Below are 22,874 nucleotides of genomic sequence, written 5' to 3' on the forward strand. Positions count from 1 at the left end.
TTATTTTTTTCGTTTCATATTTATCTGCCATTTTTAACAGTAGCTTAGTTTATTGCTATTGGTTATTGAATTGTGTTTTTGGTAGCATGTATTTTATGCATCTTATGGCGCCTTAGTATTCTCAACACAAGCTAGCCCTTTAATAATGCAATTTAACAATTATACAATTAATGATGAGATGTTGTTTAACCAATGACTGGCAAATACTGTTTATAAAAAGATGAATTTTTGGAAGGCAACTAGATTCTGAAGAAGTCTCCACATGGAGATGAAAGCGCTCAGTTACCTTTTTAAAATTGTTTAAAAACAGTTTATTTTTTATTGTGTGGTTTCAACAATAAACCTATTAATTTTCAACACTCATTCGTTTACATTGGATTACTAAAGAACTGGTTGGTTCGTGGCTATACAAGACGGCCTTTATTGTACCGGAGCAGCGTTGTAGGGAACTGTGCTCGTGGTTGGGGTTGCAACTTGTGTGTTTTTGGTTACCAATATTGTACTTAGTTCGGGTCTCAGGAACACCAAACAAGTATCACCACGATGTACTAAAAGCTGTTTTATTATAAGGAATAACAAGCGCTTTCGCATACAAACAAGTATGCTTCTTCAGGTTACAATTAAATTAAAAAATTCATACACTTATAGGAATGCCAATAATGTAATTAAATTATTAAAATACTTAATTTCCCGCTTTTTCTTTATAATTAATCAGTCAATTAATGTAGCTGTTGCCATTTAAAGCAACATGATAGCATAACTAGAAAAATGTATATGTATATATAAAACAAACATAATAAAAGCCAGCAACCATTAAGTAATGATCTCTGAAAAGATAGAAAATAAAACCTATTCATGATAACAAATATAATCTACTACAACTGAACATCACCCTCTCATCGAGTGAATATGGGAAACTTCTTATTTAGAAAAACACATATATATTTATGCTGCCTAACAGAGAAAAATGTATGTACTAAGCTACTGCATCAATACAAAGAATCAAATGTTATGTTATTAGATAATGTTCTATGGAACTCTTGTCTTCTTAAATATTTAATATTTAATAACTTGACGAAGACAAAAAATATACATATATTTATAAGCTAATTATTTCTATAATTAATTAAAATAAGTAAATATAGTATTCAAACAACAATGCATATCCCTATAGGATACAAATGTTGTGATCTAAAAAACCTAAATAAATAGCTCTATTATATGAATTCTGCACAAAAATATACATATATATAAATAGATACAAGTCTACATATATTAAAAATTGAAAAATATACATATATATAAATATATAAATTAAGTGGATTAAAATCATTAAAAAACTTCAAAAATCTTAAAAACTTCAGCTGGGTCCATCATATATGTAGGATTTTAAACTCAAAACAGCTTGTTACTAAAACCTACTATCGCGAAGCCAGAACAGGTTTAATACTAATTGTACTATTAAGTCCTGGTATTATATGGGCCTTTAACCTCAAGATCCATTGAAGTTCAACATTTTCTAAGTGGGTCATGTTATCTCCTCTCTTTGTAATTTGTTTGACAACCTCTATTACTCGAAATTTGAAACTATGGTCTTGAAACATGCTGATATGTTTAGCTAGAGCATTGGTTAACGTCAGTTTCCTCATTTCATAAATGTGATTATAGATACGATCTTTTAATCTTCTAGACGTCAAACCTACATAGTAGGCATCACATTTTTGACATGTAGCTAAATAAATAACATTGGTAGTGTCACACGTGGCCTTTACTTTAAAAATGATATTGATAGTTCAAGCCTGGAACATCAAAATCTAAATCTTTTGTAATATAAGCGCACATACTACATTTATTACATGGTCTAGTGCCAAAACATAAAGTCTTAGTGCTATCAGAATCTAGATTTAGCCTTTCCTTACAAATAAGTCTCCAAGTTCTTACTATTTCTATAACAAAAAGAAGGAGTGTTACCTACCAGCTTCTTAATATCTGGATTTATAGTTAAAATGTTCCAATTTTTCTTAATTATAGCTGTGATGTTATAATTATCATTGGTATATATATATATATATATATATATATATATATATATATATATAGTTGTAAAAGAAACGTTAGGTCTAGTAGTACTAGATCCTACTCTATGCAAAGACCTATAAGGCTTAACATTTCTTTGTTTATTAAGATATTGTTTATTAATACTCATATTATTGGTACTACCCATCATTATAAAATCTTTGTTGATAGTCTCTATTAGGTCAAGGGGATATCCTCTTGCTAAGAACAAATTACTCATAATATCTAGCTGTCTACCTCTTTCTGTTTCATCACTACATAATCTAGAGATCCTAAGATATTGATTTTTGACTATGTTGTGAAAAATATGCCTTGGGTGCATACTGTTATATTGTAAAATGGCATTTTTCCAGCATGTCTTTCTGAAAATATTAGTGCTAATAATAGCCTCTTTATCAATAGATATAGTTCCATCTAGAAAATTGATAAAGTCATAAGAAAAATAAAGCGTAAATTCAGGAAAATCTGTAGTAGACTCAAAATATCCTAAGTTCTCTCAAAGAGGGTAAATCACCTTTCCATAAAATGAGAATATCATCTATGAAACGTCTGTATAAAATCAAATTATCCATGTAATAACTATTAAAAACATGTTCACATTCCCAATAGTATAGAACTAAATTAGCATATGAGTTGGCACAGGGGGTCCCCATTGCAACCCCCCATACCCGTTTGTACATTTTATCTTGAAATGAAAAAACATTATTATTAAGTACTAAATCTAATAATGCACAGATAAGTATTTGTGAATGATTATCTATCATATTGTGTCTACTCATTACCTGCCTCACTGCTTCTATTCCATAATCATTAGGTATAGTTGTGAATAAATTTTTCACATCCATAGTTGCTAAAATGAAAGGTGAAAATTCAGTTTTGTCTTTCGTAATAGATTGAAGGTCTCCTAAAAGCTGATGTGTATCCCTTAAAATAGTTGGTATGCTTCTTACCATTGGTCCTAACTTGGATTCCAAATTGAGATATTCTCAGTTAACCACTTATTACCTGCCACTAAAGGGCGTATTGGGGGTGGAAACTTATTCTTATGCATCTTTGGGAGTCCTTTAATAAAAGGAACCAATGGCTTTTCTATTAAGCAATATTCATAAAGCTGTTTACTCAGCTGTCTACACATTAGCAAGTCATAAAGATTATCATGAACAGTATATATCAATCTATCCAGCTCCTGGTCATTTATAGGAACGTATTCCTTCACATTGCTTAACATATTAAACATCAAATTATTATAAAAAACAGTATCCATTACCACCAAGCCACCTCCCTTATCAGCTGGTCTCACTATCAAGCTCTGGTCATTAGAGATGTGTGTAAGGGCTTTTTGTTGTTCTTTACTTAAATTATAAAATAAGGGACAACGTTTACTTTCTTTAACAGATTTCGAAAAATATTGATAGAAATCTTGTTCACATACCTGAACAAAACAATTTACATTTGATGGCATATCAGGGATAAAAACACTTTTTTTCTTATGCATAACTGCATTATTTAAACCAAAGGTACAAGAATCATTGTTAAACAAAAGTTTCAGAGATACATTTCTGGCAAAAGTTCGTATATCAATTAATAGCTCAGTTAGTCTACTATCCTGCGATGGAACAAACGAGAGACTTTTATTTAAAAGGCTCTTTTCATGAACACTCAATGAGCGGCTCGATAGATTAAAGACCAAGTCATTTAATTCTTCTGTCTTCTTCTTACCTCCACATTCTCCTCCAAAAACTTTCTTTTTCTTCTCCCTCTGCTGTTGGACCTGGTTCTGTTTTGCATCCGATACTGCACCAGAAAAGGTAAAAAACCATTGAGTGCCCCTGGCATAGAAGCTTTAGGTCTCGCACCATTGATATTATCTGTTCGTGTTAATGCTTCCCGATTCGGTGGTGGAGTGTTAATTATTGGTGCCTCTTCCTCACGTCGCTGTCGCTTAGTACGAGTAATCCCTGTCAAAGTCATCGCGTTAGCAGTGGAGGTAGAATTTAAAGTGGAAACATCACTTGAATTTGTCAAACGCTGTGATGCGGCAATCGGTGGGGACCGTAAAGTAGTATGCACATTTTGCCGTATTTGAGCCAGATGATTGTGCATTGAACCTCGGCCAAACAAAAATTTGACCCATACAAAAGTCATTATAGTCTCTTACTAATTTTTTATGTTTGGTTTGTTGAAGTCTCTCGCTAAAAGCCATGACCTGCAGGTACATGGCATCAACTTTTTTAGTGTAGGTTTCCCCTTTAAAGCTCTGGCTTATGTTATCATGCTGATTTTCTATTTTGGAAATCAATTCACGTTCTATGGGGGTAAAGTAATCAATCAACAGACCAATATACTGCTTGCTGAAACCAATGTTAAGCTCTTGCCATTTCTTCAATAATGCAGGATGAGTATCCCCGTAAGTAGGCATGCACAGGATACGCATGCCTCTTGGAATAACATTAAAGTGAAGGCATGCTTCAAGGTGGCGCCTTTGCCAAAGTCTGTGCAGTTGATATAAATTGTTCTCTAATTCTCTGAGACTGTTAAAGAATTCCTTATAGACTATAACAGTACCTGTTTCTACAGTTGCTGGTAAATGTCGATCCAAATCTAGACTTAATAGCGGATTTGTCTCTTGGTGAATGACATCCTTCCATTTATTCATTTTCACCACTGGAGTTGGATTATAGTCTAGTTCCACTTGAATATCCTCCATCGTGTGATAATACAATCTTAAGATAAAAAATATCAGCAGTAGAAAGATGAGTTCGTGGGTATACAAGACAGCCTTTATTGTACCGGAGCAGCATTGTAGGGAACTGTACTCGTGGTTGGGGTTGCAACTTGTGTGTTTTTGGTTACCAGTATTGTACTTAGTTCGGGTGTCTTCTCTCTGGATTTTATTTTATTATATATATATATATATATATATATATATATATATATATATATATATATATATATATATATATATATATATAGAGAGAGAGAGAGAGATAGATAAATAGATAGATATATATATAGATAGATATATATACATATATACACACACATATATACATACATATACACACACACACATACTGGGAGTAAATGTAGTTGCTACTGATAGTTTCTGATGAATCCCCAGTGGGTGGTAATAAGAATAAATATATTTCCACTTTTACATTGGACAGGACAACAGCTGGATGTGCTCAGAAAAATTCGAAGTTATTGCTGGCTGATGTTAACTTACTGAATAAGCTAGGAGAAGGGCCACAGATTGCATTTAGAATGTAGAAGACCTTTAAAAACATTCTACAATGTAAGAGGAACACGATTAGGGGGCTTGCATTACAAAAATTTGGGACAATCAAATGTGGATCTTGTTCACAATCCCCTAATGTTTTGGTAGGTGATAATTTACTTGCTAGAGGTAAGACCTTTTAAAGTTAGATGTCATTTCTTATGCTATACTAGGGTTTATTTGTCTCACTGCCAACTCTGTCTCACATTTTATACAGGGAAGACCTCTAGAGGGTTCAAAGACTGCCTTATTTTTTTATTTATTTTACATTTGTTGACCGGGCTAGTCCAACTGGATACATGTCCATTTTCAGTGGAGGCCCAGGGAGAAAAGCTCCGCACATCAGAAAAGTATTTACAAAACACAGGTACAGGCACAAGTTTTGGCAGATTATAACAGTTCATTACATTTTAGCTTATGAGCAAGAAAAAAAGTACAGTTTTGTACCTACCATAAATGTAGATGTTCGAGTGTAAACACTGCTGCAGCCATTACACTTGGGTTATCCTGCCATCAGGCAGTCCCGCAGTCGGCCAGAGTTCCAAAGTCTTGGTCCGGCGTCAGTTGCTGTCACCTCCTCCCTGACGTCAGTGCGACAGGGGGTATATAAGATGCAGCCAACGCCATTTTCTTCAGTTTTTCTTGCCCCAGATGTCAGTTACCCCCAAATAGGTAGGCAATACAAATTGCTAGCAAACAATACAAAAGTAAAGCAAACAACCATTTTTTAGTTACCAGCAAATACTCCCCATAGGTAATAAAGGGTAGATGTCCTAGGTAAATATTAGAAAGCAAGAGGGGAAGGAGGGAGGGTAACCTGGACTGCAGCAGTGTTTACACTCTAACATCTACATTTATGGTCGGTACAAAACTGTACTATGTTCATAGTGTTACACTGCTGCAGTCATTACACTTTGGTAGAATCCCAAAACTGTGGTACGGTGGCTGGTTCTATAAGGAATTAGGGGTGGCTATAAGGCCCTGCAGCACTGCAGTGGCAAAGCCAGCCCTAGATTTAGAGTATAGAGGCAGATGGTAATGCTTGGTGAAGGTATATACAGAACTCCAAGTTGCTGTTTCCAAAATGTCCTTGGTAGATACTCCTCTGAGGTAGGCAGTTGAAGTGGCTGTTGCCCTGGTGGAGTGACATCTAATGCTGCTAGTTACAGGTTTCCCATGGTGGGTATAGCAGAAATGTATACAGTGTCCTATCCATTTTGAAATAGTCTGCTTTGAAATGGCTTTTCCCTGTGCTCCTGTAGCGTATGCTACCAATAATTGCTCAGATTTTCTGAAAGCTTTGGTTTTGTCCAAGTAGAAGAGTAACTGCCTGTGAATGTCCAAAGAATGTAGTAGTCTCTCCCCTTTGTTCTGTGGTTTTGGATAAAAAGTTGGCAAGTGAATAGTTTGGTTTAGAGCCACACTTGATACCACCTTTGGCATAAACGTAGGGTTGGTTCTTAAGGACACCCTGTCCTGGTGGAAGATGAGGAAAGGTTCCACTGCTATTAGTGCCTGTAATTCCGAAACTCTTCGTGCTGATGTTTTTGCCAGTAGCAGAGTAGTTTGCCAAGAGATGTATTTTAATTCTGCTGGGTTAGCTGGCTCAAAAGGAGGCAACGTTAATTTTTCCAAAACAAAGTTGAGGTCCCAAGTAGGTGTAGGTGCTCTACGGGGCAGTCTTATGTTTTTAGCCCCTCTGAGGTATTGTTTGAGGAAAGGATTAGAAAAAATTGGTGGATCCGTGTTGTAATGAGCAGAGATAGCCGAGGCATGGATCTTGATGGATGAAAAAGGAAGGCCCTTGTCTCCGTTAAGTATTGCAGTATCTGAGGAATGTTTGGGACTAGAGGGTCAAGGCTGTGCGCTTGGTTCCAGGCACAGAATCTCTTCCATTTGCCCAAGTATGCTTTCCTGGTGCTAGGCCTTCTGGCCTCTAGAATGACATCCATAACAGTTTTGGAGAGAGGCATTGCTTGCTTGACTAAGGAATTTTCCATGCAGCTAGGTTTAAGGTCTTTAGCTGGCTGTGAAGTGTCCGTTTGTTGTACTGTGTCAGCAACTGTGGAATTTGTGGTAAAATCCAGGGTGGTTCTTGTGTTAAGTTCTTTAGGATTGGGTACCAGTGCTGGCGTGGCCAGTCTGGTGCAATCAGGATCATTTTTGGCTCTTCCTGCCTGGCTTTTATGAGTACCTTTGGAAGGAGAGGTAAAGGTGGGAAAGCGTATACTTGTTTTGTGTTATCATTCTGAATATTTGTGGGTTTAGTTCCCATTCGTGTGGGTCCATAATGTTTCTGCTTGGGTCGTCTGCCAGTGTGTATTTCTCTCCTGGCAGGAATTGTGCTTGCAGATGAATTTGGTAGCTTAGAGTTGTGTTCCACAAGGTCATGGCTTGTCTGCAGAGGGGGTAGGAGTGTGTGCCCCCTTGCTTGTTTATGTACCACATAACTGTGGTGTTGTCTGTCTTTAGTAGTAATTGTCTTGGATGCAGTAGGTCCTTGAAAGCTACAATAGCATTTTGTATAGCTAGCATCTCTTTTTGATTGATGTGTAGATGTCTTTGCTCTGTGGGCCACTCGCCCTAGATACATTTTCCTGCCATGTGTGCTCCCTAGGCGTAATCCGATGCATCTGTTGTCAGTGTCTGCCTGGCTGTGGGTTGAATGAAAGGCTGTCCCTTGTTGAGGTGACAAGCTTGTGCCCACCATCGAAACTCCTGTTGTAGGCAAGGAATTGGTGGTATAACTGTTTCCAAACTTTGACAGTGTTGAGACCATACGCTCTTTAGGTACCATTGTAGTTTCCTCATATGCAGTCTGGCATATGGAATTAGTAGTATGCAAGATGCCATGTAGCCCAAGGCCTGCAAAATTTTTCTTGCAGGGAGTTGGGTCTTTGTTGCCATTAATTGAAAATATTGAGTCAGCTGTCCTTGCTTGTCTGGCATGAGATAAGCCATCTGGGCCATTGTGTTCAAGCTGGCACCCAGGAATATTATCTGTTGTGAGGGCACTAGTTTTGATTTCTTTTCATTTACTGTGTACCCCAGGCAACTTAACTTTTTTACGTACGCCAGATGTTTTAGCAGAATGTCCTTGCTCTCTGCTTGAATCAGGCACTCATCCAGGTATGGGTAAATTTGAATTCCTTTTTGCCTGCAAAATGCAATTACTGGTGCCAGGCACTTTGTGAAGACCCTGGGCGCAGTAGATAAGCCAAAGGGCAGTGCAGAGAATTGATAGTGCATTGAACCAGCAAGAAATCTGAGGTATCTTCTGCAATTTTGTCTGATAGGGACATGCAGGTAATGCCTCTTTGAGGTCCAAAGTCACGAGCCAAGCTTTCTTGCCCAGCATGGGAAGAAGCTGCTGTAGTGTCAACATCTTGAATTTCGGAACATCCAGGTAAGTGTTAAGCGTAGAAAGGTCCAGAATGGGTCTCCAGGCTTTGTCTTTTCTGGGAACCAGAGTCTTGAGTAAAATCCTTGTCCTTGTGGGGGTACCTTTTGAATAGCTTTCATGTCCATGAGTGCTGTAATTTGTTTTTGAGCCTCTGCCCCTTGATTTGGTGGCAGATCTGGCATTCCTTTTAACCTTGGCAAGGTGAGGAAATGGAACCTGTAACCTTGAGATACGATGTTGAGAACCCATTTGTCTTTGGTGATGCAATGCCAGTTGTGATAGAAAAGTGCCAGTTTTCCTCCTAAGGGGGCTGCCAAGAGAGCTGTTTGGCAGCTGTAGTGGAAAGTCATTGAGGCTATTTTTTGTAAGGTTGAGGCCTGTCTTCCCCTTCTTTCTGGCCTGGTGTGCCCCATTGTCGAGGCCTGTAAGGACCTTGTGTCTGACCTCTACCACTTGGACGTCTGTATCTGCCCCTTTGAGGTCTATCTGTGACTGGAAAGGACCAATTCTTTGTTGGTCAATTTCTGCTAAAACGAGGAGGCTGAACCTGTAAGAAATATTTTACCGTTTGCATAGATTTTGCCTTATCCTCCATTTTCTTTAATACCTCCTCTGCCTTAACTCCAAACAACACATTCCGCTGCAAAGGTGCATCCAATAATTTGACCTTAACGTGATCTGGTAATGTATGTTCTTTTAACCAAGCATGCCTTCTAATGACAGAGCCTGTAACTGCTGCTCTACAGGACGCCTCTAAGGAATCAAACCCACATTGTAAAGTACGTTTTCCCACTTGTTCAGCTGCATGCAATAAATCCTGCATTTCTTTTAAGTTAGGAGGATCTGATTCTGGTAGCATCGTTGAGACATCAAAAATTGCTGACATTTTAGCATGTGAAACTGGCAATTCAAGGCTCTCATTGCTAAAGTTGCAGATGTATATACCTTTTTTCTCCATCTGTCTAATGCTCTGGAATCTCTGTCAGAGGGGACTGGGTTTTTGCTGATGAGGCCTTAATCCCTTTGGGTCCCTGAGAAATTGTTTCAGGGTCAGCAACAGGGCTTTTGTACAGACGTTTGTGAAAGTCAGGGACTCTGTAATATCTATCAGGTTTAACTGGGGCTGGAGATAAGGAGTCCGGGTTCAAGCTGGATTCAATGTACACATCATCCACAATGTCTAAAACTGGTGTAATAGCAAGGGGTCTGTGTTTGGGAAATAAAAGGAAGTCTCAGAGTCTTTTCTTGGATTCTGAGAAATCCTGGCCTTCCCAATGGAAATGCTCCCTCATGGTATGTAAGGTCTCCCCAAAGGAGGAATCCTCAGGCGGAGAGGCTGATGGAATTGATTCCTCAGCATCAGAATCCTCATAAGGGGGTAAAGAATATCCTAGGTCAGAGGAAGAGTCAGAGGAGATGGACACCTGGTCAGAAGACTCAGTCTGCATCCTGCCTGGGCCTTTTATCAGGAGGGGGATGGGACCCCCTGATCAGAGTGATCAGGTCCTCGGCCATTTTGAGCATCTGTTTCTTAGGCATGGAAGCCTGTCCTGGAGAGAGTTGTGTCCGTTTCTTTGCTTTTAAGGGGGTCTTAGATTTAACAAAGGGTTTAATAGTTAACTGGGTAGGTCTGAAAACACCCTCTGTAGCTGTGGAATGCTCAACTACTTCGGTTTCCTCTGTAGGTTTAGGATCGGTAAACTGAAAGCCTAGCACGTCCGAAGGCCCAGCCAGCTCCACGTCGGAGGCGGTCTGTGGTTCTGTGGAAGCGGTCGTCAGGGGCTGCTTAAGCGCCTCGCTGAAAACCGGTGAACCGGCCTAGAAGAGGCCTCGTCGTCCGTTTTGGGACTCCGATGCCTGTCCTTGTCCTTGCGCTTTTTATGCATAGCGGTCGTCGGAATTTCCGACAGCATGGTATAATTGAATTTTCTACCAAAATAATGTCGGGCAAAATCAAACCAACGTTTAATAGTGCGCTTGTTAAACCTAGCACAAAACCGACAACCAGTGACGTCGTGGTCAGGGCCTAGGCATGGAATACAATAGGAGTGGAAATCCTTATGAGGTATTTGCTTCCCATAAGAAATACAGTTATTAACTTTTACTGACATTGGTCTGAGGCAAGAAAATGTTTCCCCAACGGGGTACATAGCTTTTTTAGAAGACTTCGGTTCTGGATTCGGAATGAAAATCTCAGGAGTTCGGCAACCGGCACTTGCGAACTGCTTCTGCTTCGGGCACCACACGGCAAGAAAGACTGAAGAAAATGGCGTCGGCTACATCTTATATACCCCTGTCGCACTTACGTTAGGGAGGAAGTGACAGCAACAGACGCTGGACCAAGACTTTGGAACTCTGGCCGACTGCGGGACCGCCTGACGGCAGATAACCCAAGTGTAATGACTGCAGCAGTGTAACACTATGAACATCATTCCTAGTTACATAGCAGGTGTGGATATACATACAAAAATATATAAAAAATAAGTAAAAATAGGGCACTATTAAACTAAAACATTACACGCACATTACTGTTAATAAAAAGATTAATGAGTTTGTGCAAGTAAGAAGATTAGTGCCTGAAGACAAGGGAAGCAGTTAGTCTGGGTTTGCAAAGGGGCATAGCCAGTGTGATTTAAGGTATGGTTTGAGCTTGGTTTTAAATAGGGTATGTATTTGAGGGTAAGGAGGTTAGGTCATTAGGCAAGGTGTTCCAGGTTTTACCCACTGTTAGAGAACAGAGTCTCTCCGGCCAAATTGTTGGTTTTACCTATTTAAACCAGTAATTTATTTGATGAGCATAGGGTCTCCAGGTTATAGTAGGGGTGATGAGGTTAGTGAGTATTGGAGTATTTGTAGGTTGATACAGGATCTTATGGGCAATAGTTAGTTGGTTCAATAGAATAAGATTTGACAACTCTAACCATCCTAGTTGATTAAGATTGTTGCAATGATGGGTTCTATAGGTAGGCCCAGTTGCAAATCTAGCATTATTATTGTAGGAAATAGCCGGCTTATTCGGATTACTTTTACATTGTTTAGTATAGATAGGGGATGCATATAATAGGGTTGAGATTAAGTGGGTACGGGTAATAGTGGTCCTTGCTAGTGGAGTCAGAAAGGGTTTGATCCTGTAGAGGGAAACTAGTTTCTTGTTTACTGTTTTTCTAGTGTTGTTAATATGGGGCTCAAAGGTAAGGTTATCGATTACTACTACAAGTAGTTTTGGGGTAGAATTGGGAGATATGGTAGCACCATTGCTAGATATAACAGGGAAGTTCAGTGAGGAGGCTCTGCAGGTGGGGTGAATAGTAGCATTTTTGTTTTGTTTGGGTTCAGGATGAGACATCGGTGAAGGAGCCAATTCTCTACTGTGCTAAACATGTCTTGGGTTAGGGACTGAAGTTGTGATGGTGAAGAGGCTGAGCATATTCATGTGGAATAATCCGTGTACTGGATACAGGTAGCTTGAGGTAATACAGAGTGTAGGTAATTTGAAAAAATAAAAAAGAGGAGAGGACCCAATATGGAGCCTTGAAGGACACCAAGGGCAATTGGGAGGTGGAAGACAGGTTATTCTCCCATAATACAGCCTGTTGCCTGTTATTTAAATAGGATTGGAATCAATGTATAGCAAGTGGATCCAGTGAGAAGTTTCTAAGTATGTTTATGAGTAGCTGGTGATTGATCATGTCAAAGGCTTTTGACAAATCAATGAAGAGGGTTGAGGATAGACTGTCATCATTACGATTTTTATTAATGCAGTCGGTGAAGGATAAGAGAGCAGAGGTGGTGCTATGAAATGGTCTGAAGCCATGTTGGCAGGTAGCTAGTAGGTTTTCTAGTAGATGGTTTAATAGTTGCTTATGAATGCACTTCTCCATGATTTTTTGCCAGTGGGGATAATATGGCTATAGGCCTATAGTTAGAAAAATCTTTGGAATTACCACCTTTATATGCAGGGGGGTGATATGTGATTTTCCAGATTGATGGAATGGTTCCTTCAGAAATAGTTCTGTTAATGAGGATGGATATGGGGTAGGTTATAGCTTTAGCACCTTTTTGCAGGTATTCTGCAGGTAGTAGGGTCTACAGAGAGGGTGGTGGGTTTAAGTTTCTGAATAAGGTTGCAGACAAGGGATGTAGGAACAGGCTGGAATTTAAATAGTGGGGAGTTGTTAGGAATATCAGTGGAAGAAGGTATAATGTCAGGGGACAGCTGATTGGCCAGAGATTGAATGGGGTCTGTGAAGAAAGTGTTAAAAGAATTGGCAATTTGGTTAGGGCTGTTGAGATAAGAGCCTGAGGGTGTGGGTGTAATTGAGCGACCTGGGTGTAAAGTTTATTGATAAATAAGGACTTGTCTTTATGAGCACTTACTGGATGTAAAAAAAATACCACCACTAATACCCTCTATAAAAACGTACAGCTAGTTATAATTCACATTTTATTCATTTTATGGTTATTGAGCAGGTGAAACAAGATCCCCAAGGATGGATTACTACAGAACATTTGGAAGCTTGTGAGCTTAAGTGGCAGCTCATATTAAATGCAACAATCTATCCAGCAAGCACACTACCCTGGATTGGATACTAGTCAGTAAATGCCCCCAGTTTTATATATATATATATATATATATATATATATATATATATATATATATATATATATATATATATATATATATAAGACCGCTTATCAGATAGCCTCAGTGATCACTCCCCAACATTCCTACACAAAAATACCTATACCAAGCTAAACCTGTCATGTACCGTCAAATATGTAAAAAACTAAACTTTCACCCACTCACATTTAGCTAATCCCTCAAAGAATGTAACTGGCATCCCCTAAAGTACCTCAGTATTGATGATGCAGCTGAATTTTTTTAATACTACCTTCTTGAGCATCCTTAATTACCATGCCCCCATAACACTTTCCAGAACGAAAGCACAACCCTCCCCATGGCTACAGAAAACCACTAAGAAATGAAAAACAGGGATAAAGCCTGGGAGCACTGGTGCAAAACCAAAACCCCCTCAACTAGACAGAAATTCCTAGAACTACGCAATAGAGTTAAAAAGCTAATAAAACAGGACAAATTCCAATACTTCCAGTCTGCCCTATACTCCTTCCAACACAGCCCCAAACAATTCTGGTCCTCCATAAACTTCATCCTCCACCCAGGTAGTCAGTACCACTCCTCCTAATATCCCTCACTCCTACAAAAATATTGCTATCTCATTCAATACACACTTCATACAAACCATACTATCACTAGCTAAACAACACAACCCCCCCCTCCAACCCACACCTTCAACTAATAATCGCCCCACTGCCGTCTCTTTATGCTGTACCCAACTCCAACATAAAAAAAACTCTTAACTAAACTTAAGTCCACCAAATTAGCAGCAGACAACCGCCCAAATGAATACCTGCAAATCGCAGCTAATGCTCTGGCCTACCCAGTATCCATCTTGATTAACCGATCTCTGTCAGAAAGTTACGTTCCCACACTGTGGAAAGTATCACATATAATTTCCCTCCACAGAACTAACCAATTACCGCCCAATAGCTATTCTCTCTCCACTCTACAAAATACTAGAGAGATGCATACATTCTCAGGTCTCAGACTACCCCCTTACTAACAATCTCCTTTTCAATAATCAGCATGGTTTCCGACCAAACCATAGCACCACCACTGCCTTACTCTCCTTTACTAACACTATCCCCTTCAACATAAAAACAATGGCTCTCTCTCCTCTGCTACTTTCCTAGACCTATCTAAAGCATTTGACATGGTCCCTCACAAACAACTAATCTCCGTCCTCAATAACCTATCCTTCTCTCAGTCACCAACTGGTTTCAGAGTTACCTGTCTGACCACCAACAATCCGTTATATGGCAGAATGACATATCGCCCCAACTACCTGTCTCCATAGGGGTTCCCCAAGGATCCATCCTTGGACCCCTACTCTTCTCTGTTTTCACCAATAATCTAGCCTCTGCCACCAAACATGGCACACTCATACAATTCGCAGATGACTCAACCATCATCTGCTCAGCCCAGTCCCTACCCAAACTGCAAAAAAATCACACAGGAAGCCTTTTCCTCTGTTGAAACTTGGTTATCCGATGCCCAATTAATACTCAACCCATACAAAACTAAACTACTCATCTTCCAACCCACCAAACATACTCAAAACTACTCTCAGTTTAACATCACAGCAAAAGACACCACCACTATATACCCAACTGAACACACCAAATTGCTAGGAGTGGAAATAGACAAACTAAAATTTGACGTTCATATATCCATGACCATAAAAAAAGTCCACAAAAAACTAGGAGCGTTATACAGAAATAAGCAACTTCTCACCAAAGCAGCAAAGATTTCAATAGCAAATTCCCACCTTATCTCCACCCTACTTTATGCCTCTCCAATATATACCAACCTAAGGCAATGCGATCTAAACAAGCTAAGATCTGCTACAACAAAATCGCCAAATTTGTAACACAGGGGCATCTTACTGTAGTCACCACTGTCTCTCGCTTGCTGAACTGGGGTGGCTTGAACTCCCCCTCACCTCCTTCAATGGTATCAACCATCACTCGCCCACAAAAGTACAGTTTTGTACCTACCATAAATGTAGATGTCAGATAGACATGCAACTGCAGTCATAACATGTGAGTTGTCCTGCCTCAGGCAGCCCTCGGTCGGCCGGATTCAAAAGTCTGGGTCCGACGTCGGCTGAAGTCGCATTTCTCTCCGAAGTCAGAGCGGCTGGAGTATACAAGCATCAGCAGACGCCATTTTCTTCAGTGTTTCTTGCCCCAGATGCCAGGTGCCCTCCAAGGAAGGCTGTAATCAAATTGGAAGACAAAAACAGGATTCCAAACAATTACATGAGCAATAAAACAAATACACCATAACAGATATCCCCAGCTAAGAGTGTGGGGGATAGGAGTGGACCCTAAGCATAGAGGGGTATGGAGGGAGGGAATTCGACTGCAGTTGCATGTCTATCGGACATCTACATTTATGGTAGGTACAAAACTGTACTATGTCCTTCAAGAATGCAACTGCAGTCATAACATGTGGGTAGAATACCATAGCTTAGCTGGGGGAAGAGGTATGCTCTAGGAAAGAGATGGTGTGGCAATCAAACCCTGCAGGACTGCCAAAGCAAAGCCTGCTCTGGATCTGGAATATAGGGGGAGATTGTAGTGTTTTGAGAATGTATGCACGGAGCTCCATGTAGCAGCTTCTAGAATGTCCTTTGTAGGCACCTCTCTTAAAAATGCTGTAGAGGTGGCTGTAGCTCTGGTGGAATGTGGTCTGACATAGGCTGGAACAGTCTTTCCATGAAAGGAATAACAGAATCTGATGCAATGTCCAATCCATTTAGAAATAGTCTGTTTTGAAATTGCTTTTCCTTGGACTGCAGGCGTAAGCTACAAAAGCTGTTCAGACTTCCTACTGGCCTTGGTTCTGTCCAGGTAGTATCGAAGTTGTCTATGAATGTCCAAGGTATGCAAAAGCCTTTCCCCCTTATTCTCAGGATTGGGGAAGAAAGCAGGCAGATGAATGGCTTGATTTAGAGAAACCCTAGATACCACCTTTGGCATAAAGGTAGGGTTGGTCCTTAATGAAACCCTGTCTCTATGGAAAATAATAAAGGGTGGTATTGCCATTAGGGCCTGTAGTTCTTGCTGAGGTAATTGCCAACAGGAAGGCTGTTTTCCATAAGAGAAATTGCAAGTCAACTGAAGCTGCTGGCTCAAAAGGAGGTAGAGTCAGTTTTTCTAAGACAAAATTGAGGTCCCAGGCTGGCACTGGGGCCTTTCTTGGTGGCTTAATGTTCTTGATTCCCCTGAGGAATTGTCTTAGTAAGGGGTGAGAAAAAACAGGAGGATCAGTGTTGTATCTAGCTGAAATAGCAGATGCATGTATCTTTATTGAAGAATACGAGAGGCCACTCTGTAACATATCTGCCAAATATTCCAAGATAAGTGGGATGTTCAGTAATGATGCATCATGCCCTTTGCTGGTATTCCAATTGCTGAATCTTTTCCACTTTGCTAAGTAGACCTTTCTGGTGGACGGTCTTCGAGCTCTCTAGTAGTATCCGCTGAACTTCCTTGGAGAGAGATAAGTTGAAGTTATTTATGGGATCTCCCAGGCTGTTAGCTGCAGAGTCTGAAGGTTTGGATGCAGTGTTTCGAAATTGTGTTGAGTCAAAAGTAGAGACCACTGAGGGAGGGCCCACCTCCTGGTGTGGCAGATGCTCCGTAGTAGTGGGTACCAGTGTTGTCTTTTCCTGGAACAAACTGTGATTGTAACTGGATGTTTAGACTCAGTGATTTCTCCCAAAGCTGCATTGTCAGTCTGCAAAGGGGGTAAGAGTGGGTGCCCCCCTGCTTGTTTATGTACCACATCACAGTGGTGTTGTCTGTCCGTATCATTAAGTGACCTTGCTGGAGTTGGTTTTGAAAAGCCACGATAGCATGCATTACTGCCAGCATTTCCTTTTGGTTTATATGCAGATGTGTTTCCTTTGGAGACCATTGTCCTTGTATACACCTGCCTTCCATGTGCGCCCCCCCATCTGAGGTGTCTGTAGTCACGGTCTGTGTTATCTGTGATTTTTTGAATGACATACCTGTGTTTTCCTGGCTCACCGAGGCCCACCATAGGAATTCCTTTTGTAAGCATGGAATGAGTGGTATGATTGTCTCAAAGTTGTTGCTGTGCTGAGACCAAACGCTTTTTAGGTACCATTGAAGCTTTCTCATGTGTAGTTTTGCTAATGGAACCAGTAGAATGCAGGATGCCATGTAACCCAGGGCCTCTAGGAATCTCCTTGCAGTCATCTGGGTGAGTTTTGCTAAACCTTTGAAGTACTGAGTTAACTTCTCTTGCTTGTCTTCTGTCAGGTAAGCCATCTGAGAGGCTGTGTCTAGTTTGGCTCCTAAGAAGATTATTTGCTGGGATGGCTGCAGTCTTGACTTTTGGAAATTGACTGTGTATCCCAGAGCTTGAAGTAATCGTATGACATATTCCAGATTTTTTGTCAACATCAATTTATCGTCCGCTTGTATGAGGCAGTCGTCCAGGTACGGGTAAATTTGTAAACCCTGGAGCCTGCAATGAGCAATTACTGAAGCCAGGCATTTTGTAAACACTCTGGGTGCAGTAGATAAGCCAAATGGCAATGCTGAGAATTGATAATGCTCTGGCCCTGCAAGAAATCTGAGGTATCTTCACCAGCTGTCTCTGATAGGGACATGCAGGTATGCCTCCTTGAGGTCCAGAGTAATCAGCCACGACTCCTTGCCCAGCATGGGAAGGAGTTGCTGTAGAGTCAGCATTTTGAACTTTGGTACTATGAGAAAGGTGTTTAATGCGGACAAGTCCAGTATTGGTCTCCATTGAGTTTCTTTTCTTGGAACAAGGAACAGTCTTGAGTAAAACCCCTGTTCTTGTTGTGGAACTCTTTCTATTGCTTTCATTCGAGTTAGCAGAGTGATTTGCTTGATAGCCTCTGCCCTTTGATGTTGTGGTAGATTTGGCATGCCTTGTTTTCTTGGTAAGGTATGAAAATGAAACCTGTACCCTCGGTCTATAATGTCCAAAATCCATTTGTCCTTTGTCAGTCTGTGCCAGTTTTCTGCAAACAGAGATAATTTGCCGCCCAAGGGAGCTTCTAGTTGTTCCCTGGTAGGCGGTAGTAGAGGAAAGTCATTGAGATTGTGGTTGTTGGGCAGGAGAAACCCCTGCGTCACCTCTTTGGTTTCCTGGCTGCCATTGACGTCCCCTGTAAGGGCCTCTGTATTGGCCTCTTCCTCAGCCACGTCTGTTCTTACCCCTTTGAAACTTTTCTGGATTAGGAAAGGACCAGTTTTTTGAAGGCCAATTCCTACTGAATCTGGGGGGTTGAACCTGGAGGAAATCCTTTACAGTTTGAACTGATTTTGCTTCTTCTTCAATGGTCTTTAACACATCCTTAGTATTTGCACCAAAAAGCTTGTTCTTTTCCAAAGGTGCATCCAGAAAGCTTGTTCTTTTCCAAAGGTGCATCCAGAAGTTTTGCTTTTACATGATCTGGTAGAGGTTGATCTTTTAACCAAGCATGTCTACGCATCACTGCCCCTGTCATAGCTGCCCTACATGAAGCTTCCAGTGCATCATATCCACACTGCAGGAAGTGATTGCTTACTTGCTGAGTGTTATGTACAGCTTCCTGCAAAGTCTTCCTGTCTAAAGGATCAGGAGAAGCTAATGTTTTTTGTAAATCTTCTAAGAGATAATCCTGATATTGGAACATATGAAAAAGGCAATTTAAAGCTCTCATAGATAAGGTAGTGGATGTGTAAACCTTTTTACCCCATCTCTAATGACCTTGCTTCCCTGTTGGAGGGCAAAGGATTTTTTGAGGTGGAGGCTGCAACTCCTTTAGGCCCCTGTGAAATAGTTTCCAAATCAACAGTATGGGCCCTGAATAAATGGCAATGAGTTTCTGGGACCCTGTAATACCTGTCTGGCTTGGCTGGAGCAGGAGGGAGAGTATCAGGGGTAGCACTAGAATCAGAATACAAGTCATCCAGAACATCAAGTACAGGAGGAATAGCTAAGGGCCTGTGCTGAGGCTTCTTAAGGAAAGTACTAAGGCGTTTCCTGGAATCAGAATATTCCTGGCCCTGCCACTTGAAATGTTCCCTCATGGTGTGCAGAACTTCCCCAAAAGAAATATCCTCAGGAGGCGAGGCTGAAGGTATGGAATCTTCTGCATCCGAGTCCTCATAGGTCTGGAAGAGCTCTTCCTGGCTATCAGAGTGGACAGAGCCTTCAGAGTCTTCATCTGAAGGAGTAGGGTCAGAGGGTTCAACCCGAGGCCTTTTATCAGGAGGAGGCTGGGATGCTCTCTCAGGATGGGTCTGTGAACCTCTAATCATGAAATTAAATCAGCAGCCATGGACATAATTTGTGTCTCCGGAGTCGGCTGAGGTAAGGATTTAGAAGTAATATGCTTAGTTTTGCTGGCTGCCTTAGCCCTAGTGTAGGCCTTAATAAACATGGCCATAGGAGGCCTGGCAGCTCCACGTGCAGGAGTGACCTTGTCTACAGCAATGGTCTCGGGCATTTCCTCGGTTTCGGTATCCGGAGGAAAATCTATAACTGGCGTCGGAGTAATGTCTGGAATCGAGTCGCCTGTACGCGGTGTCTTCGGTTCGGAGCGGTGGAGAGACCGTCTCAGAGGGAACCGGAGCACTCGCTAGGTTTTGGCGTGGACTCGGTGGTAGACGCGGGCCGAGGATGTCGGTCCCGGTCTTTTCGCTTTTTGGGAGTTTGCGATGTCGGAAGATCCAACGGCATGGTGTAAGCAAATTTATCGCCGAAAAAATCTTCAGAGAACTCCGCCCGGCGCCTGAGAGTGCGCTTGTTGAAGCGAGCACAGGCTACACAGGCAGAGACGTCGTGGTCTGGGCCCAGGCAAGGGAGGCAGTAAGAGTGGAAATCCTTATGAGGTATTTGTTTACCACAAAAAAGACAATTGTTAACTTTCAGTAATTTCTGACATCGGCTGAGGCAAGAAAAGGTCCCCAATGGGGTACTTAGCTTTTTTTGATGACTTCGGTATCGTAGAATACAGGAGCTGACCGACCGGCACTTGCGAACTGCTTCTGCTTCGGGCACTGCGCGGCAAGAAAGACTGAAGAAAATGGCGTCGGCTGATGCCTATATACTCCAGCCGCTCTGACGGAGAGAAATGCGACATCAGCTGACGTCGGACCCAGACTTTGGAATCCGGCCGACCGAGGGCTGCCTGAGGCAGGACAACCCACATGTTATGACTGCAGTTGCATTCTTGAAGGACATCTAGTAAACCATCCACTAACTGTCCCATCCCTCCAGAATCTACTCCAACACTATCGCACCACCAGACCAAGATCCAGCAACAAAAATCACTTGCATATCACTAAAGCCAATAACTCTGCTGGTGAAGCACTATTCTCTTGCACCATAGCCAAATTATGGAACTCCCTCCCACCCACAATTACCTCCGCACCATCATGCACCCACTTCAAAACTTTACTAAAAACGCACTTAAAAACATGCTGGCTATGCCCTTGCAACTCCCACTCTAATCACCCACCCCATCCAACCACTACCCTTCTTTCCACCCCACTAACTACCTTGATTATAGCAAGCGCAGATGCTCATAAGCCTAGTACTTATTATACAGCAGGAACTTCGTATTGTAGCATTTGTTAATGTCTGTTATGTACTTCGCAGATAAAGATTCTAGTTGTCTACTGATGTACCATGTTCTTCATCTGTAAATGTGTTTGTAATTAATTGCTATGTTAAATTGTTAATTGCTATGTAATCCAATGTAACTATTGTCTGTTTATTTTAACTGTGGAGCTTTTCTCTCCGGGCCTCCGCTGAAAATGGACCTACGTCCAGTCGGACACTCCTGGTCAACAAATGTAAATAAATAAATAAAACTCCTGGACTGAATGATGCCTGGTCAATCAAATACATTTTAAAACTGATGCATTACAATGTGTTAAGTTGACTTAATTGGTATAATTTGTTTTGATTGGTAACTCAGATGCATGTAATTTTAAATGTGGCATACTTAAGTTGATTTTAATAGTCTGTTAGTTCTGATGAAGTTTCAAAAAATAGTAAAATGGAAGCACTCAACGTTTTGAATAAACTGGATTTTTATACTACTGGTTTTGTGTCACTACATTCTCCACTTCAGGTGTTCTTTTGATTGGTTTGACTATCTCAAACATGTTTAGGAAAGACAGATCCAGAGCTAATCATTTAGCATGTTCTTTTTTGGCATTAAAAACATACTTGAGTAAAAAAAAAGAAAAAAAAACTTCCAACCTGGGAAAGAGGAGCTGGTATGATCACTCTGTGGGATAGTACATTATGAATGCCGGGGAGGGGAAATGAGAGTCTAGTTTGGTCTCTGAGTAAGGAATTACCAACTAAAAAGGTGGGATTTCCTCCCACTGCATTCTGTAACCTTGATAGATTATCTTCAGATCCCATTTGTCTGAAGACTTGGACTGCCCCTGTTTTTTTTTTTGTTTTTTTTTTGGGGGGGGGGGGGGTTCTTGAATTTTCAGAACCACCTTGCCATTTCATCTTAAATGTCTGTAGAAAGCGCTTTCAAACAATTTGCCAGTTCCCAAAAGTAAAAAAAAAAACAAAAAAAAATATAAATAATATATATATATATTTATTATATTATATGTTAGGCTTAGAGAAAATGGTTTGCAATTGTTATGGTCATTTTGATTGTAACACTAGGGGAATGGTGTGTGTGTGTATATATATATATATATATATATATATATATATATATATATATATATATATATGTATATATATATATATATATATATATATATATATATATATATATATATATATATATAGCCACCTTTGTGTTTTGTCCAGCATGTTTTATTGGCAAGACTAACAGGTTGACAGTGTGGATAAAGAAGGGAGCAGTGACATACCAAACCATTTAGTAAACAGAGAATTGTCTTGGCAGTCAACGCTTGCATATGAATCAACTTCCACTCGGTGTCTTAAACAGCAGAAAACAAACAGAGAACGGATTGGTTGGTAGCCACCATATGGATAAGGTTTTCTTATGTAATTTGTCATTTTGAAGTTTTTACTGTTGCAAAAACAAAAATGCTCAATATTTGTATTAAATTATTCTTGTACTTTGCTTTTAAGCTGTGTTTATTCTTAGTTCGTTTAAAAACATTTTTTTAATATGACCAGCATTGTTGTAGGCTTGGAAGAGCATTTCTGAAACTGATTTGACTGCAAGAAATTTTTAATTAAGGCCTATCCGATGACAGAAAACAGATGCCAAAAGTGAGATCTCCTCAACGATTCCCAAGTGTGGGATTATCAGTCATGACCACCATCCTTCCTAGCAGAAACTAGGGCAATAAAGTTTTGATATGATGGGCAAGCATCAGCTTCACATCATACTCCTCTCCCTGGCAATAGAGAGGATATTTTTGTAGGTCATTGCTCATTATGTGCATGCACGGACACAGAAGATTTGTCTTTAGGCA

General features: G+C 40.5%; 1 protein-coding gene across 1 annotated transcript in view; it reads right to left on the reverse strand.

Annotated features, from left to right (window-relative positions):
* The window catches only part of SMC2 (structural maintenance of chromosomes 2), a 1,579,182-nt gene that overhangs the window by 1,104,349 nt on the left and 451,959 nt on the right, over positions 1–22,874 (reverse strand). Inside the window, exons 9-12 of the mRNA XM_044060351.1 lie at positions 4,642–4,799; positions 3,933–4,184; positions 3,082–3,870; positions 2,859–2,926 (exon numbers count right to left, since the gene is read on the reverse strand). Of these exons, the coding sequence (XP_043916286.1) occupies positions 2,859–2,926; positions 3,082–3,870; positions 3,933–4,184; positions 4,642–4,799 (1,267 nt within the window). The remainder of the gene's footprint in view (positions 1–2,858; positions 2,927–3,081; positions 3,871–3,932; positions 4,185–4,641; positions 4,800–22,874) is intronic.

This window comes from Protopterus annectens, chromosome 2.part0 (genome assembly GCF_019279795.1).
Source record: "Protopterus annectens isolate FY-2018-M chromosome 2.part0, PAN1.0, whole genome shotgun sequence".
Classification (NCBI taxonomy): Eukaryota; Metazoa; Chordata; order Ceratodontiformes; family Protopteridae; genus Protopterus; species Protopterus annectens.